The 17514-nt window shown below is 37.0% G+C and overlaps 1 protein-coding gene across 5 annotated transcripts in view; it reads right to left on the bottom strand.

Annotated features, from left to right (window-relative positions):
- Nucleotides 1–1179: 1179 nt before the first annotated feature.
- Nucleotides 1180–17514, bottom strand: part of LOC307133315 (choline transporter-like protein 2) — a 31475-nt gene continuing 15140 nt past the window's right edge. For 3 of the 5 annotated variants that reach the window (XM_079828312.1, XM_079828314.1, XM_079828311.1), the window contains exons 5-22: nt 16716–16800; nt 15868–15978; nt 15725–15785; nt 15503–15623; nt 15298–15381; nt 13111–13223; nt 12891–13022; nt 12225–12324; nt 11931–12023; nt 11332–11416; nt 10760–11022; nt 10580–10674; nt 9969–10072; nt 8064–8137; nt 7783–7853; nt 7597–7685; nt 5991–6075; nt 1180–1964 (exon numbers count right to left, since the gene is read on the bottom strand). In XM_079828312.1, the coding sequence (XP_079684438.1) occupies nt 1867–1964; nt 5991–6075; nt 7597–7685; nt 7783–7853; nt 8064–8137; nt 9969–10072; nt 10580–10674; nt 10760–11022; nt 11332–11416; nt 11931–12023; nt 12225–12324; nt 12891–13022; nt 13111–13223; nt 15298–15381; nt 15503–15623; nt 15725–15785; nt 15868–15978; nt 16716–16800 (1864 nt within the window). In that variant the 3' untranslated portion in view covers nt 1180–1866. Of the gene's footprint in view, nt 1965–3972; nt 5451–5990; nt 6076–7596; nt 7686–7782; nt 7854–8063; nt 8138–9968; nt 10073–10579; nt 10675–10759; nt 11023–11331; nt 11417–11930; nt 12024–12224; nt 12325–12890; nt 13023–13110; nt 13224–15297; nt 15382–15502; nt 15624–15724; nt 15786–15867; nt 15979–16715; nt 16801–17514 lie in introns of those variants that run through there. The other 2 variants (XM_079828310.1, XM_079828313.1) reach the window with 1 other exon arrangement.

Here is a 17514-nt window from a genome sequence, read left to right as displayed (position 1 = left end):
AGAGTTTAATACGGCTAATCATAAATACTAGTTTCCTAGGTGAAAAAAAAAGGTCAAATTTTGAATGTGATGAGCTCGTAATCACAACTTCAGAAGTGGGAAGTGATTGGATGGTTGTAATTTGCTATTGGTGGATCTGATGTAAGTGACAGGATGTCCCGCCCTTGCGCCATTAAAGGTTTAATCAGAGAAGAGATGAGAAAAAAAAGAGAAAAAAAAAATGGATGAATGAATGCATGGAGAAATCTTTTCTAATAAATACTGCAATATTCCATAAAAAAGTACATTTTAATTGAATTGTGACCTTTAAAAAAAAAGTGTGTGCTTGGGTAAACTGACCTCAATTCACCCTGTATACAGTTCTTCTGTATTTGATATCAACTTAATGTAAACAATAAAATAAAACTTAATGATTCCAAAATTATTAGCAGGTAGTAAATTACGAATTAATAAGGAAATAATTTTTCATTATTTTAAACACACAAATACATTTGTTAATTAAAGTGAGAAAAGTCAGATTTGTTCCAGTTCACAGCTTCAGCAAAATACAGCGACTTCTGTATTTGGTCAACAACGCCACCTAGTGGGTAACTGAAAACGAGAATGTCCCATAGGCCAGGGGTTTTCAAACTGGGGTCCGGGGACCCCCAGGGGTCCTCCAGAAGGTTCTAAGGGTCCCCAGAAAATTCCAGAGAATAAAAAAGACAAAGCAAAAATGGTTAAAGTCTAACGAACATTCTTACTGTTTCATATCTACATGCGTCTTGCTGTATACATACTTTCCAGAATTTTTTTTAAATATCATGGATATTTTTCTTATATAACTCTGATTGTATTCGTCTGAAAGAACAATGTCATATACACCCAAGATGTAAATTATGGGATCGTTTTAATTTTTGGGTGAACAATCCCTTTAAATATAGCCAATTTAAGTTTGGAAGCAATATGTAATATTTATAATGTCACACTTACTATTAGTCTAACAGTTTTTAATGTTTTTCATACATAAAAAAATATATAAATTGATTTTAGAACCTCATAAAAGGTTCATCACAAAGTTTGAAAACTCCTGCCATAAGCTTTAGCTATTAAACACTTTGGGTGAAGAGCATTTGATATGGCACTTAATTCACATTTTTTTATGTTTAAAAAGTATCAATAAGGTCTCAAACAGGTTTTACACAGTTTTTGTAGAAAATTTTTATTTGAGGCATACCAACATGTGACAAAACTCTCAAAACACTGAATAAAGTCATGAACACGGTTTAAGTCGAAGTCTGACTGCATACAGACACTTCTTATTATAAAATGTACACAAGGCCACAGATTCAGCTGTTATGAACGGATGATCGAACATTAAAGTCAAAATGTACCTGCAATATTGAATTATAAACATCGCTTTATGATTGATTCCGCATTCTTCAACAATCCTGTCCAACAGCACAGTGAACACTGAATTGTGTTTTTATATTAAAACCATAAATATAAACATTATGAAAAGGTAACAATCAAATTGCAAATTAGAACAAAACACTTCCCGACATTTCGGGTATTCTTTAAAATGCTTGGCAGTTATTGCAAAACGTTTTAGACATTTAAATAAATCTACTTTAAAATGCCTCTGAAAAAGCAGAGGTGTAACATTACCTAAGTTTTTGGTAGCGTTCCTGCATTATAAATCGTAATGTATGGCTGAGGTACAGAGATCAGTCACGTTTGACGCGTTTCATAATTAATATGATTGTCTCTGGTTCTCTAAGGCACGTTGAATATGGCAATGAAACTGATTTCAGGCACCTCCAGTTGTTCAAGGCCTCACAGGAAACATGCACGTACTGTATGTATAACCCTGAGCGTCAGCGTGGACTAGTTGGCCTGGTTCTTCTTCTTCAAAACATTGAGAAGGTTATCAGACATCAGATAGGGTCGTTCTGGGCTGCCGTCGTTCCTCTCCAGGTCCTCCACTGCGATAAATGGAGAATGTGAGAAAAGAGTTGAGGAATAAACAAGCCATGGCCTACCTTTAGCCAGGAGGAAAGGAAAGAGACAAACACCTCACACACAAACAGACCTAAATAACCTTCTTGCATAGTATTTATTAAAGATATTAAGAACGAAAGCATCCAAAAGACAGTGGAAAAGGCAGCAGACAAAGTTAAAGGCTTCTCAAGAAGGCAACGAGGTGTTTCGTTTTTTTCAAAACCGGTTGCAAATTGCTAAAAAAAAAAAACAATAAACAACCTTAAAGTGCATTAAATATATATGGCTATATATGGCTTACAATCTACAGGAAATGCAGAAATATCATCAGCTGTGTAACATTGGATGTTCAGTCTATCATTGAATAAAAAAGTAGCAAAAAAACGGTACATTCAAGAACTAATTGCATCGTTCATCTGACCGCACAGACAATTAAAAATCACAAAATCTGATGTACACTGTAAAAACAAGAATTATTGGAATTACAAGATGATACCATTTTGGTCTTTCTACCTCAAAATCTCATGCTTGCTTCCATGTGTTACTTGCTGTACTTAATTTCTATTTTAAAAATAATCCTACACGGAAAAAAGAAAAATTGCTAGTGAATTTCACAAATAATTATGAAAACCGCAAATAACATTTAATTCAATAATTCAATTTTGAAGTAGACAGGCCAAAATTGTATTTTCTTATCAAATTAACTCCAATAATCTTTGTTTTATTTACAATTATGAATTGATTTTTGATTAAATTAACAGACGCAAAGCAAAGGCAACATTACAGTCAACATGAAATCAACATGACCTTATTTACAGGTTTCTATTGTGCACGATTCATTGGTTGTCTTCACATACGTTTATTAAAATGTAATATTTTCTTTTTCAGCGGATATCCTCAAGCCCTTATAGTCATATAGAGACAATTTTCATTGTCCAAGTACCAAGTGTTTTTATAGTTAACACTTAAAGGGGCTATATGCAACTTTTTCCCCAAAATAAACGTAACAATAGCCTTTTTATTTTACCATTTATGACTCAAACATCTCCTGATGAGCATACTGACACCTTGTCCGCTCACAGTGGGTGCACCTATAAGCCTGTATCCGATTTTTCCTATTTTCTGGCGGGTCGTCTTTTCCCGCGCTGTCTGCGGATGTGACGTCACCACCGCTGCGAGAGCGAGCAGAAAATGAGAGCAGTTCTGTTTTTTGGCCACAGGTGTCAGTCGCGAGTTTAAATTTCAGAAAAACGCATATAGCCCCTTTAAAAATTACGTCCCATTAGTTATGCTAGTAAAAGCGCTAGCATTAACTGTGCATAAATGTATTAACATTAAAATTAATAATAATTTGTTACATTTATATAGCGCTTTTCTGAGTAATCAAATCGCATTGCATTGAAGGGGGGGGGGGGGGGGGGGATCTCCTCATCCACCACCAATGTGCAGCATCCACCTGGATGATGCGACGGCAGCCATATTGCGCCAGAACGCCCACCACACACCAGCTGATTGGTGGAGAGGAGACAGAGTGATGAAGCCAATCGTATATATATGGGGATTATTAGGAGGCCATGATAGACAGAGGCCAATGGGCAAATTTGGCCAGGATGCCGGGGTTACACCCCTACTCTTTATCGAAGGACATCCATCTAATGGGATTTTTAATGACCACAGAGAGTCAGGACCTCGGTTTAACGTCTCATTTGTTGCAGTAGCCTATTTATTAATCCATGTTTAAGTTAATTAATAAAAATACAACTGTTCATTGTAAGTTCATGTTAGTTCAGGTCCATTAAGTAAAATTAACATACAACTTTTGATTTTACTAATGTATTGGTAAATGCTGAAATTAATATTGACTAAGAATAATAAACGCTGTAGAAGTACATTTCATTGTTAGTTCATGTTAAATAATGAAACCTTGTTGTAAAGTGTTACCGCTTTTATCATTTAAAAGGGGTCATATGATGCTTTTTAATGTTTTTCTTTAATGTGTAATGTATCTGTATGTGTATGGTGCATACGAACTGCAAAGTTACAAAGCTCATGGTTTTCCACAAAGAGATTTATCCAGACCTGACTAAAACTCCTCGATCAAAGTCCAGATATAACTTCCTCAATAGTCTACGTCACAACTTGACATGTTAGCATAATGCCGCCTAAAGGCATACGCAAAGAAAGAAGGCGTGTCGTCGTGTCCCATCGGGAGGCGATGTGTGTTTGGCCTTCCGAAATCAGAGGTTATGACTCATTTATAAAAGACGTTAAAAAATTTGCAGCGTCCAAATCGGCTATATGCAAAGACTACTTACCACCGGGAAACATTGTGACACACACGTCTCCCGGAAATCCTGTAGAACTCAACCAATCAGATGACAACATCGAAACTCCTGAAGTGTTTCCCAACAGCCAGCAGTCCGTGGGACATCACGTCTGAGGCTGTGACTAAGTCAAAAGTAGCCCAATGCAATTTTCTCAGTCAGATGAGCGAATTCTCCAATGAATTTTTACATCTGAGGGGTGCTTTAGGGGTATTGGAGTGCCGAAATCATACCTACGGGGGTGGAAATCAACCCGCAGAAAAAGTGCACTAAGTGCAAATGTCTGGTTGGGCCAGACAAAAGTACAAAAAACCCCTGTGACCCATCAGCAGCAGTGGCGTAGGGACTGCTAAATACAATCTATCGCTATTTACACCAGTGTAAATAGCCGCTGCCAAAAAACTGAAGCCCCAGCAACAAATTAAAAGTTGATAAAACGGCAGACTTAGTTAAAACCGCAGACTTGGCGACACGCGCTCTTAACAAACCTCTCACGCTTGAGGTGTTAGGCCAATCACAGCGCATTGGGTCTGATAGCCTATCAGAGACTGAGCTTTTCGGAAGGATGGGCTTTGTAGAAATCAGGGCGTTTCAGATAGACTGGGAATAGAGGAGTATGCAGTATGTGTAAATTAATGCGTTTTTTGAACTAAAGCATGTTAACCTATTCTATTACAGCCAATAAACAACTAAATGAACTTTTAAAGTAGCATCATGCGACCCCTTTAACATCCTGTTTCATTTGGAGAAACGTCACATAATAGAAGTAAAATGGGTTGCGAATGTAGTTTCATGTTGACTTCAAATAAATTATTTTCGGCAAAGGTTGTCAAGATCATTTTCCCTCTCTATCCTTGTATTACCTTAACATACATTATACATTATCAGTCGATTCAACACATGATTATTTAACTGCAGTTATGACTGAATCTTTTGGGAATTCAATCTCGAAATGTAATAAATGTGATTATATTTCCACATATAAGAGTTTTCAATGGTTTTTGTTGGGATCCGTCAGCTGGATGGTCTCGTCACGTGAAGCAGGGGTCCGAGCCTCGTCCGCGTCCTTCATCAGAATGTCGTGCAGCGATGCGGTCATGTAAAACGGACGCGCTGTGGAGCCGTCATTACGCTCAAGGTCTTCACCTTTGTGTGGCGTTAGTGGGATTAGTAGTGAGTGTGTGAGGTTGTCAGAAGGTATAAACAAAGAATTGTATAGTGTAATGATGATTAATGTGTGATATTTAGATTGTGACGATAAGATGTTGAATAAGAAAAACCAAAAGAGGAATGATGAGAAAAGTAGGGAACAACCATAAAAAGAGAAAGAGAAAGAATCAGGTTATTATGAGATGAAGGGCAGAAAAGCACCATAGACAGATTAGAAATGCCTCATACCAGAATATATAACTGAAACGCAGAGTAAAATCTCAGTCTAGCGAGGTTTATTAAGAGCAAACCGAGCTACATGCACTGCCATGCGCAATGAAGAGTCATTAGTGAGGCTTCATCCAAACAGATTCAATATTTTCCTAAATGCAATGCTATACCATTTTTAAAAGGATTAAAAAAATAATGACACTTTAAGAGTAGATTTACATTGAAGAGTGGATCTCGATAGCTTGATATTTTTACTTGTACTACCGGATTCGGAGGTGAAAACACTTAAAAACGGCAAGTACTCACAGAAGCAGAGGAAGAGCGTGTCCACACACATGGCGTAAACGCTGAAAAACCCATGGGCGATGAGGTAGGAGCCCACCAACACGGTCTGAAGAAAGAACACAAACATATGTTTCAGACAGACAGCTGCTAAAGACAGGTAGCATGAACCACCATCCAACAGTAAAGACATTTACAGTGTTACAAAAGATTTCTGTTTAAAATAAACGGTTCAATAATCTGTTCAACAATCCTTAAAGGGATAGATCACCCAAAAAATTAAAATTTGATGTTAATCTGCTTACCCCCAGGGATCCAAGATATACACTGCAAAAAATGCTCTTCTTACTTATTAATTTTGTCCTGTTTCTAGTCTAAATATCTAAAAATTCTTAAATCAAGATGCATTTACTAGATACGCAAAATGACATAAGATATTTTTTCTTGTTTTCTTGAAAATAAAATCTAAATGAAGTGGGTTTTTGCTTAAAACAAGCAAAATTATCTGCCAATGGGGTGAGAAAAATAATAGTGTTTCTGATTGAAATCTTGTTTCTTGTTTCTGTCCCAAACAGAAATAAGATTATTTTTCTCACCCCATTGGCAGATAATTTTGCTTGTTTTAAGCAAAAACTCACTTCACTTAGATTTTTTTACCCAGAAAACAAGAAAAAATATCTTAAGTCATTTTACTTATCTAGTAAATGCATCTTGATTTAAGAATTTTTAGATATTTGGACTGGAAACAAGAAAAAAAATACTAAATAAGAAGAGCATTTTTTGCAGTGTAGGTGACTTTGTTTCTTCAGTAGGACACAAATGAAGATTTTTAACTCCAACCGCAAGTCTGTCAGTCGTATAATGCATGTGAATGGTAAAAAAAATCTATGAGAGTTAAAAAAAACATGCACAGACAAAGAGTAGTTTGGTGTAGTTTTGTGATCATATCGTGTACAGACCTCACGCACTGGAAGTGATCGCGCGCTGAAGGCTGTTGGACATAGTGGTGTATTAGAGGTAAAAAATTATATAAATACTGTTTGGTTTCTCACACAAACTGATCGTTTCGTGTCTTAAGACATCAATGTGTCGTCACGAGCCGCAGGGTTTAATTTGGATTTGTCTGTGCATGTTTTTTTTTACTCTCATAGATGCATGTTACCATTCACATGCATTATACGACTGACAGACTGCAATGGTTGGAGTTAAACATCTTCATTTGTGTTCTACTGAAGAAACAAAGTCACCTATATCTTGGATGTCCTGGGGGTAAGCAGATAAACATCAAATTTTCATTTTTGGGTGAACTATCCCTTTAATAACAACTAAAAACACAGTGTCCACAATATTTTTAAGCAGCACCGTTTTCAACATTGATAATAATCAGAAATGTTTCTTGAGCATCAAATCATCATATTAGAATGATTTCTGAAGGATCATGTGACACTGAAGAGTGGAGTAATGATGCTGAAAATTATATTTTACAATATATTCACACAGAAAACAATTGTTTTAACTATTATTTCACAATATTACTGTTTTTCCTGTATTTTTTCAATCAAATAAATGCAGCCTATAGCCCTATCGAGATGATAATTGTTTCTCATGTTCTCACTCTCAAACCACTTACCAAAATAGGAACCCAGTAATAATGAAGACTGGGTGCAGCACCCTTAAACGCATCCGTTTGTCCTGAGAAGAAAAAGAAAGCGAAGATCCCTGGGGGGAAAAAAAGATGGAGTGAGATCAGAAAAGGCTCAGTTCAGTGTCATTTAAACATTGTTTCATTCTCTCCAGTCTAAAGCTGAAAACTTACCCACAAGCCCAACAATAAGGAGTTTTCCAAGGAATAAGATGAAATCGGTGACCTTATCCAGGACTACAACCCTGTGACAAGAGTGAAAACGTTTACCTTGCATTTGTTTATAACTGTTGGTCTGCATATGCATAGTACGTTCTTGCTGTTATCAGCATCACATTTCATTGTTTGTTAGTGTTTCACACCATAAGCATGGTGTTTTTAAGATACTGTGTTCATTTAAAACCCTGTATTCAGTTCCAGTTTCTGCTATACTGCAGTGTCAGGGTTTCACCCACCTGATTACATTTCTCATCAGGAGGAAGAAGGCATCACGTGCTGACCGGCAGAAGTTTTTACCGTATATGGCCACCTGCGGCAGAAGGGACACTTACTTAAATTGTTATATTAGGCTCCTCTATACAGTCTATATTATAAAGTATGTAGGCTTCAGCTAAAAATTAAGACCTCCTCTTTGACGTATTAGTTTTTAATTTCTCCAGCTGAGAGTGATAAAACTACATCAAACATCTCAAAAAAGGATCAACCCAGTCAGTTTAGCTCAGTGGTGTCCAATCCTGCTTCTGGAGGGCCACTGTTCTGCAAACGTTTAGTTACAACTAGGGATGTCCAGATCCGATCACGTGGTTTCAGACTCGATCGGAATCGGACGTTACGTCCCGATCAGGACTCGGATATATTCTCATTATTTTTTAACACATCTATAGTTATGCGGTGGCACAGTGTTAGACCCTTTTGACTCCACACAGAAACAGCAACGTGTGCGGCATGACATCACTTTGTTGCAGAGACGCTATTGGTTAAATAAGGTGAATTAAATAAAAAAATAAGGAACATCCTGGATCTGTTTTTTCGCTCTTCTTTATTCTTTTTTATGTATTATAGAAGTATCAGATCGGGACTCTGTATTGGTAGATACTCAAAATCAAATGACTCGGACTCGAGGGCAAAAAAATCTGATCGGGACATCCCTAGTTACAACCAGCCTTCACCTGCCTGGAAGTTTCTAGCAAAGCCACTTGATGGAAAGCCTGCAACCTTACCCAAAAAAAGCATAACTTCTGCTAACGCTGCGGTATGCAGGGAAGGAGACCAGAGAGTTTTTTTTATGGATGTAAATGGAGGAGAGGCTTCACTACGCTGCATAAACCTCTTTTGTGAGGAAATTGCTTTTTTAATGAATCGACGGCCCATCTGCTAATCTTCAACATGTTGGCTCTTAAACATTAGTTTTGGATTGATCCATGTTTAAAAAAAGCTGTTTTATAAGAGAAATCACTAATGCAACAGGTATGATTCAGTTTACGGCACTTCTCATTCATTACAATGGTATCCATCCGCAAACAGTGATTGACTGTCGCACAACTCTGAATGAAATTCAATGACGTCAAGGCTGTAATGTGATTGGTTATCAAAGCACACGTGATCCAAGTTAGCCGTTACACTTTCTCCAATGGTAGAGCCACGGACCTTTGTATCTCCCAATAATAAGACTACGTCTGTGTCAGGAAATGCCCCCTATACACTATTTGAGGGGACAGTCATTTGTAGTGGTGTCTAAAACCATAGTGGACGTTATCGCCACACTCATTCAATCCCACAATGCACTACAATAACGAGTGTACAACTGATGTACGCTCAATGGCTAGAGAATAGCCATAGTGCACTGTGAGTTACACTGAATGAATTCCTGCATCTCGCCAGATGATGGCGCCTGCAGCTAAATCAATCATCCATCCATTTTCCAAACCGCTGGTCCAGTGTAATATCATACTGGTATAAATTCATTTTTAATCGATTATTAAATTGTTTAGTTAAGGTTTATACTTGCTCATTTCCAGAGTTCAAGATAAAGATTTTCATTACGGGAGCTGCCAGTTCTCTAAGTTTCAAATCATTATAAAACAGCAAGCACAAATTATGCAAAAGCGCCAGCCCTTCCAGTGTCCGAATTCACTCACTCGTTCATTCACTCCTTCAAGTGGACAATATTAGTGGAGTAATGTAGGGAATAGTGAATGCGATTTCGAGCACAGCATCTGTTTCTAGTGAGTCTGAATATCTTAGCTGGTTCAGGTTTGATTAAGATTGGAGCTGAACAGGAGCAGGATTGGACACCCCTGGTTCAGTTATATCAGTCCCAAGAGTTTTTAAATATTATGCTGTAGTGATCAAACACGCACCATAATGTAAGCGTTCCGGTTCATGAACTTGATGAATTTCTCCAGGCACCAGAAGCAGCATTTCAAACAGCACAACAAGAACTTGGCGAATTTATTCTCTGCTCCTGTGGGCACAAAAGCAAGCAAAGGGGTTCTCAAACAGATTTTTCTGGACTGTGTGAGATATGGCAAGGGATAATGTTCACTGTCATCTCAAATGAATAAGCTGCAGGGTCTCTAATTAATAATTTTGTGATAATAACCAGTTATTATGTGAGAAGAAAAAGGCTGCAGAGTGATTCGAGAGACATGACACTAGAATAGCTGGCAAACAATAGTCAATTATACTTTAATAGTAAAAAATAAAAATAAACAAATATTAAATGGAAAATACTATTTACAAGAAAATGCTATGACTGTGTTTCTACTTCAAAAAGTTAAGTTTAATTCAACGTGTTACTTGCCTTTCTTTGATATTAACTGTGAAATTTACTAGCAGTTTCTAAACGTAAACTGTTTCTTCTTTCAGTGTTTGCACATTTGATCACATATTGCAGTGATTAACCAATCAGAATCGACTATTCCAGAGGAATGAGTTACAGCAAACGTTTTGATGAAATGTTATCTCTTACCTTTGAGTTTGTGGTCAATATACTCCAGCAGAACCCTGATGATCTGGACAATGGCGAGGATGAGAGAACCAAATGCCAGAGAGCCTGTGTGATACCTGCGTGTGGACAAAATACACCAAATATATCAATTAAATCGGCCCTAATGACACACTTTGCATATATTTTTTTCTAAAGCCATACCTGAGGGATCTGCCCAGAGAGGCACACAACGGGAAAGCGGGCATGTCGCTGGGTTTATTTAAAGCCCAGTAGTAGGATGCAAACGCCCCTGCCAGAGTCATCTGACCCAGAGCGGTGACAAAGTTGGCACACCAGAAGAACAGGAAGACGTTGTAGAATTGAAGGACGATCAGGTATTTGTGATACGGCGTTTCCCCACCATAGAAAGCAAACAGGCACTCAGACCGCGGACAGTCTCTCTTCATTTCAGAAAGAGTAAAGTTCTGCAAGGATCAGGGAAATGAGAAATTAAGATCATTCACTTACAGTTAAAAATGAGGTTACATTAAATATAAAGACTCGATTTTTCCATCTAGCCTGCTCTTAAACATTTTACCCCACATCCACAGAATTATATTCAGTGTCAGGAATCAAGAATCAATCTTTTTTTTATTGATTCTTTTTAGTGTAATTTTTTTTTTTTTTTAGCTGATTAAGTGCTACATATTTGCATAAAAAAAAGAACAGTATTGTGTGCCTAAAATTAATACTACGAATGTGCATGGATATATTTATTTACTGAGTATACACACCTCAGGGATGCAGGTTTGTCTGGAATGTGGACAGTCCGTTTCGTTGAAAACCTTATAAACAGGTTCACTAGAAGTAGAGAGAAAACTGACCAGGGCGATTAAGGACTAGTACTGGTGTGAGCATGACAAATATAGCTTGGTGCTGGGAATGTTAACCTATAGTATTGTTATCATAAAAATATCCGCAACTTGTTATAAAATTATGCTTAAGGTCAAGGTTTGGCTAATTAGCATGGCACCATTATCCCCTGCTGGCAGATGCTGTAACTACACCATTATGAGGGCACCTGACGGTCACACAAAAGTCTGAGTAGTATATGTGTATTCTAATTAAATGAATTATTTAAATTGAATTGAAATGTAATGCAAATGTAAATGAATTGAATTAGATGTTTTGGCAGTGGCCAATTATTTTATTGGAGGCTCTTAAAAGCATATAATGTATTAATATGTATTCGTTTTAGTGGGTGACCTTTCGCCCTTTGACCTTCCATTAGAATGATTTCATTTTAGAGTTAAGGAAGTGACTATAAAATGCAAGTTCCTGTCCAAAAGCGTTAAAAATTATAATTTCTGCTCAAGTCTTGAGTGAAGGATACACTGCAGTGACACCCCAGTAAGCGATGACTATGGTCAGGAGGAAGAAGGTAAAAATAGGGTAGAACAGTGATGACATCACAAAACCGATGGCCCTGAAAGAGGTCAAAGAAAACAACAATGAGGGTAAACAAGACTAATACTTACAGTAAGCACTAATAAAAACCAAAGATTAAAAGGTAAAAGAAGTAATATGCTTTAATAATAGCAGAATCCCCATAAGAAGATGCTGACATTGAAACAGCATGTCTTTACTAGAGATTAATATGAAATGTATTGTGCCAAAAAATACCAACCTGCTGGCCTCCTTTATGAGCTCAACAGCGATCCGGATTCTGTTCCTGAGGAAGATGAGGAGGAGGAGGATGATGACCTCCACAATAGCCAGAATGATGACTGAAGAAAGAAACAAGAGTTACTTCAGTGGCTTTATAATAATATTTAAATTAATCTTAAAGGGATAGCTCACCGAAAAATGAAAATTCTGTCATTTATTACAAACAATTAAAAACAAATGAATCAAATACTTTTTGAGTGAATAGATTTTCAATGGAAGAACATAAATCTCTTAGATTTCAATAAAAATATCTTCATTTGTGTTCTGAAGATGAATGAAAGTCTTATGGAACGACATTTTTGGGCAAGCTAACCCTTTAAAAGTGCCTATGATATTCTGACCCATATGGACCTCCTTAAATCTTAGTCAAACAGTGCAATATCAGTTATGTGCCAAATTGTCCCACCCCTTAAAATATGAGCGATGAAGATGAATGAAAGTCTAATGGAATGACATGTGTACGAGTACATTTTTGGGTAAGCTAACCCTTTAAAAGCACCTAACCACAAGTCTCTATGATATTCTGACCCATATTGACCTCCTTAAATCTTAGTGCAATATTTGTTATGTGCCAAATTGTCCCACCCCCTAAAATATGAGCAATAGCAACAGCGAAGCTACTCACTGAATGCCAGCCAGGTCTGTCTGATGTGCAGGTAGACGGAGAAATCAGGCTGGAAGCCCAGCTGCTGTAGAGTGATATTAGAGCCAGGCGACTCCTTCATATTGACATACTTTATGCTGCAGTGAACAATACCTGTGTAAAGAACAGACAAATGAGGGACCGTTTCATACATTTTAACACTATCAACAGATGTATATGTCTTAGAGTATGAAGACAGTACCATAGGCAACGACAGCGATGACCATGATGATCATGACCCAGACCATGATTCCAGCCAGATAACGCAGAAGAACGATGAAGATCAGACTCAACACCACAGCAATCAACAAACAACTGCATAAAGAACAAATTACCACTTGGTTACAGCAGGCAGAACGCATCCAAACCAGTGTAATTATCATCAAATGTAAACTATTAAAAAAACATTTATGTTAATTGAAATTAAAATCTGTTATACTTTAAAGTGCCCCTATTATGGTGTTTCGAATATTCCCTTTCATGCAGTGTGTAATATAGCTGTCTGTTTCTACAAAGTTCTACAAAGTGCATGATAAATAAAGTTTTTGTCTCCCAAAAGAAAGAATTGACTCTGAACCTCCTGTACGAGTCATTTGTAATTCGAATCCCACTGCGTTACGGTTCTATGTCATTTGAAAAGACATTCGCCTATGTTGTATGTTGTCCGCCCGCGAACAACTTAACACGCCCACAAACACGTAATTTTACGACGGCGCGGGATTTTCAAAACGCTGCTCTGGAAAGATGGGTCAGTACCCAGTTTATTTGGACCAGCCTGCTCCTCAGAATCACAACATGCAAGTATGATTAATTATTGACGTATACATTTTCTACTAGGTTTTCAAAATACGTAGGTTTTGTGTTTTATAGTGTGTACGTTTTCTGGCTAACTCATGTTATTACCGTCTTACTGAAATACTTCTCCTAAGCAGCTGTGGGCTTGTCTGGATATCACCAGACCAAGCTCAAACTTTTAAGATTGAACATTGGTCTGGGGAGTCTGCTCTGCATTTTCTACTGCACAAGAGGCGTGATCAACGGGCATAGTTCAAATGACTCTGTACGCAATTGGATAGTCCTTCAACTAATCAGACCAACGACGATACATCGTTTCTCTATCCGTCATCGTGTTAAACCCGCCAATAGCGTGCCATGTAGATAAGCCGGTTTGTGATTGGTTCCCGCAAATTTGTAACAGAAGCAAGATAGAAATATGTACAGGTTTCCAGCCTGAGCTGCAGGGCGAAATCAAATCACCGGCAGATCGGGCTGGGTTTACCCAGTCTAGCTGTGGGCCACTATTACCTAAAACTATGTCTGTAAATGCAGATTCTCTGTCATTCTTACTACTTTGAGTAAAGATAAAGGATGGAGCAAGATTTGTTTTACAAACATTTATGTTACATCAGTCATTCACGTTAGTGCTAGGGCTAACATATGCACTGTTATTGATACAGTTCACGCATGTGCAACGCAATATATTAGAAATATACACATGGGGGTTTGTTGATGGACATACACTTGTTAGTGCTGATGGTGAGGAATTACAGTTGCAACATCTCATAATGTACCTCAAAATGTCTAGCGTATCACAGAGAAACATCCTGCTCAAGTCGTCCTTGTGATGGAGGTTCAGGTTGAATAACTAGTTCTTCCAATATTTCATCATCGGACTGATATGGTAAAATCTACGTCATCGCTACGGTCTTTACAATACGTACAATCGCTGAGGACTGAGGAAGCGTCCAGAGCTAGAGTTCAGTTTTGGTAATAGGAGTTTGTTTCCGAAATACGCGCAGTACACGCTAGACCAATCACAACAGACTGGGCTGTCTGGCCAATCAGAGCAGTGTAGGTTCGCGGAAAGGAGGGATTTAGAGAAACTGATTCACCCGACGAGTCGTTTGAGAATCTCTGAAGACTGTGGTGATGTGCAATGTATATTATGCGGGGAAAAAGAAGGAAACAGTTTTTTGACCTTTGATGCATGTAAACCTGTTGTAGGAAACCTCCAAAACAAAATTAGGAGCCTTTAAAATAGCCTAATAGGGGCACTTTAATTATTTCAGCTAGTTACCAATGCAATATTTCTCATTTTCTTTCAGTTTAAGTACTAAGATTACTTAAACTAAGATTGAAAATTATGAATCTAAAACAATACCAAATTAAACATATAACCAAAAACATAAAATACATTTACTACAAGTTAAAAATTGAATTCAAAATATTAATAAATACTATTATACTACAGTATATTGATGATATTAAAAGAACACAGATTCAAATGTTAACACTTGATTAAAAAAAATAAAAAATAAAAAAATAAAAAAATTAAAATCTATTGAAACTAGAGAAAATATAAATCACTAAAATAAAAAAAATGACTTACATAAGGATCCAGTACCAAGACTTTGTGTAATCCTCAAAAATCTTCATTGCAACTTGACGACCCTCCATGACTATTGTGGCATTCCTGCGATTGTCAAAGCAAACAGGGATTCATAATAAATAGCCCCATTGAATTTCACTGCAATTGCATTTGCAGCAGTGGCATGCAAAGTATTTATTTTCTTGAATATTATAAACATGTTTACTTCATCCCAGCCACCAGGTCTTTGGCATCTCTTATCTTATCTCCATCATTAAATGTCTCTTGATCGCCCACGGTGATGACTTCACCCTTTTTGCCCAGAGACGGAAAACACCGTTGCAAAACTGAGAAGAGAAATAGCATTATGTAACAGAGACATTAAAACCCAATTTGCAATAATTCCCCATAAATATTAAAAGTGTAATAATAAGAACAAGAGTCTCACATGGTTTGCTGGAAATCAGATATGCAGGGCACAGTTTTTCTCGCAAAATTTGCGGCACAGACTTTAGAGGGAGACGGTATCGATAAGTCATTTGCCAAAACTTGACACTTGCAAAGAAACCTAATGTTAAAAAATGAACTTACCTTCGTCCCAGGGTCTTCTCTGCAATATACTTTGTAATCTTTCCAATCAGTTGGACTCACTATGGCCTTCACCAGAGTCATTGTGCGATTAGGACATTTCTCTACACACACCTAAACACAGAAAGAAAACTATTTGATATAAGATATAAAAGGTATAACAGGTTTGAACAAAACAAAACCACCAAAAACAAAACAAAAAAGCCTATGACTTATAAAGATGAGATGTCAGTGCTAAAAGAGAGACTTGAATGCTAGCATACTGCACATCACAGTGAAGTGCCTAATATTTTAAAATAGTATGTGAAGCAGTAACCAGAATGCAACAATAAACATCAAATAGGAGTATGCTACACTGTTGTCACATGACTTCACTATGTTACATGTTTAATTTGACAAATGGTGTAAATTTATCACCTATAAAATAAATAGTTATTTTGTAATTTAAACCAGAGTTACACGATCTGAACATAAAACATGTTTAAAAAAAAAGGTTGTTGACATTACTCGGTGCAAAAATGACGTAAAATTGTGATTTTCTATTAATGTCATGACCCCTTTAATGAAAGGCAAGTTTAGCACTTTGCATTGTGGGATATAGTATTCCCAACTGTGCCCTCTGATTGTACACCTGACATACAAGCATGTCACCTCTATACAGTGCTTTATACAATAAGGAATGTTTCAAAGCAGCTTTATAGTAATAAACAAGTAAACAAAGTCATGATGCAAATGGAAGCATTAGGTGGAAATGCCCATCATAAATCTCATACTGTGAACTGAATTCTACAATAATAGTATGAGTAGTAAAGTAGTATGCCAATCCGTGAAGACAGGTGGGGTCCACAAACCTGAGGGGTGGGACACTGGAACTCTAGCAGGACCATGGGACTGGCACACTTCATCATGTTATAGTAGAACAACAAGGGCTGCTTCCTGTTACACACGTCACAAAAACAAACGTTCAATTAATTGAGGCTTTTATGAATTCATTTCACTGATACATCAACTCAAAAGTGTTCCAAGAAGCAGGGCCGTAACCACCATAAACATTGAGGGGGACAAGTCCCCCGAATAATTAGAAATGGCCAAATTGCTGCTCTTCTGTCCTCCATCACACACCATTACATTTTTAGGTTGGTCTGCCTCAGCGGTTTAACAGTGCTCGTCACTGTCAGAATGAGTGAGATGGCCAATCAAATCAAAGAAGGAGAGGCTTACTGTGCAAATTCCAACATTGCACTTAGTTATAGCAGTGAAAGAGTGCGTTGTAAGATGTAAGTAGCTAAACATTTAATATTTGACAACTGTTTTACGATAAAAACATTCAGCAACCAACAGTAATAGAGTCATGCAAACTACTTTAAATTTTTTATGAAAATGTCACTGTTTTGAATTGAAAATATGACATTATTTAAGTAAATCATAACGGAATTTGACGCAACAAGAAATGTTTTGTATTTTTAAATATTAGGCCGATGAAAAAAAAAAAAAAAAAAAAAGAGTAAAAGTGTGCATTTAAATAAATAAAAAAAGTTTACTTCATAACTACAATAGACCTGTAACTTTGACCATTCTTATTCAGTTCTTATCCCTTTTAATCCTTTAATAATTGAATTCCTTTAAATAAGACCAATAAGACCAATGTTT

Source organism: Gobio gobio (assembly GCF_949357685.1).
Source record: "Gobio gobio genome assembly, chromosome: 1".
NCBI lineage: Eukaryota > Metazoa > Chordata > Actinopteri > Cypriniformes > Gobionidae > Gobio > Gobio gobio.
Note: the sequence above shows the minus strand (reverse complement) of the source record. Positions and strands in the feature narration are given on the sequence as shown.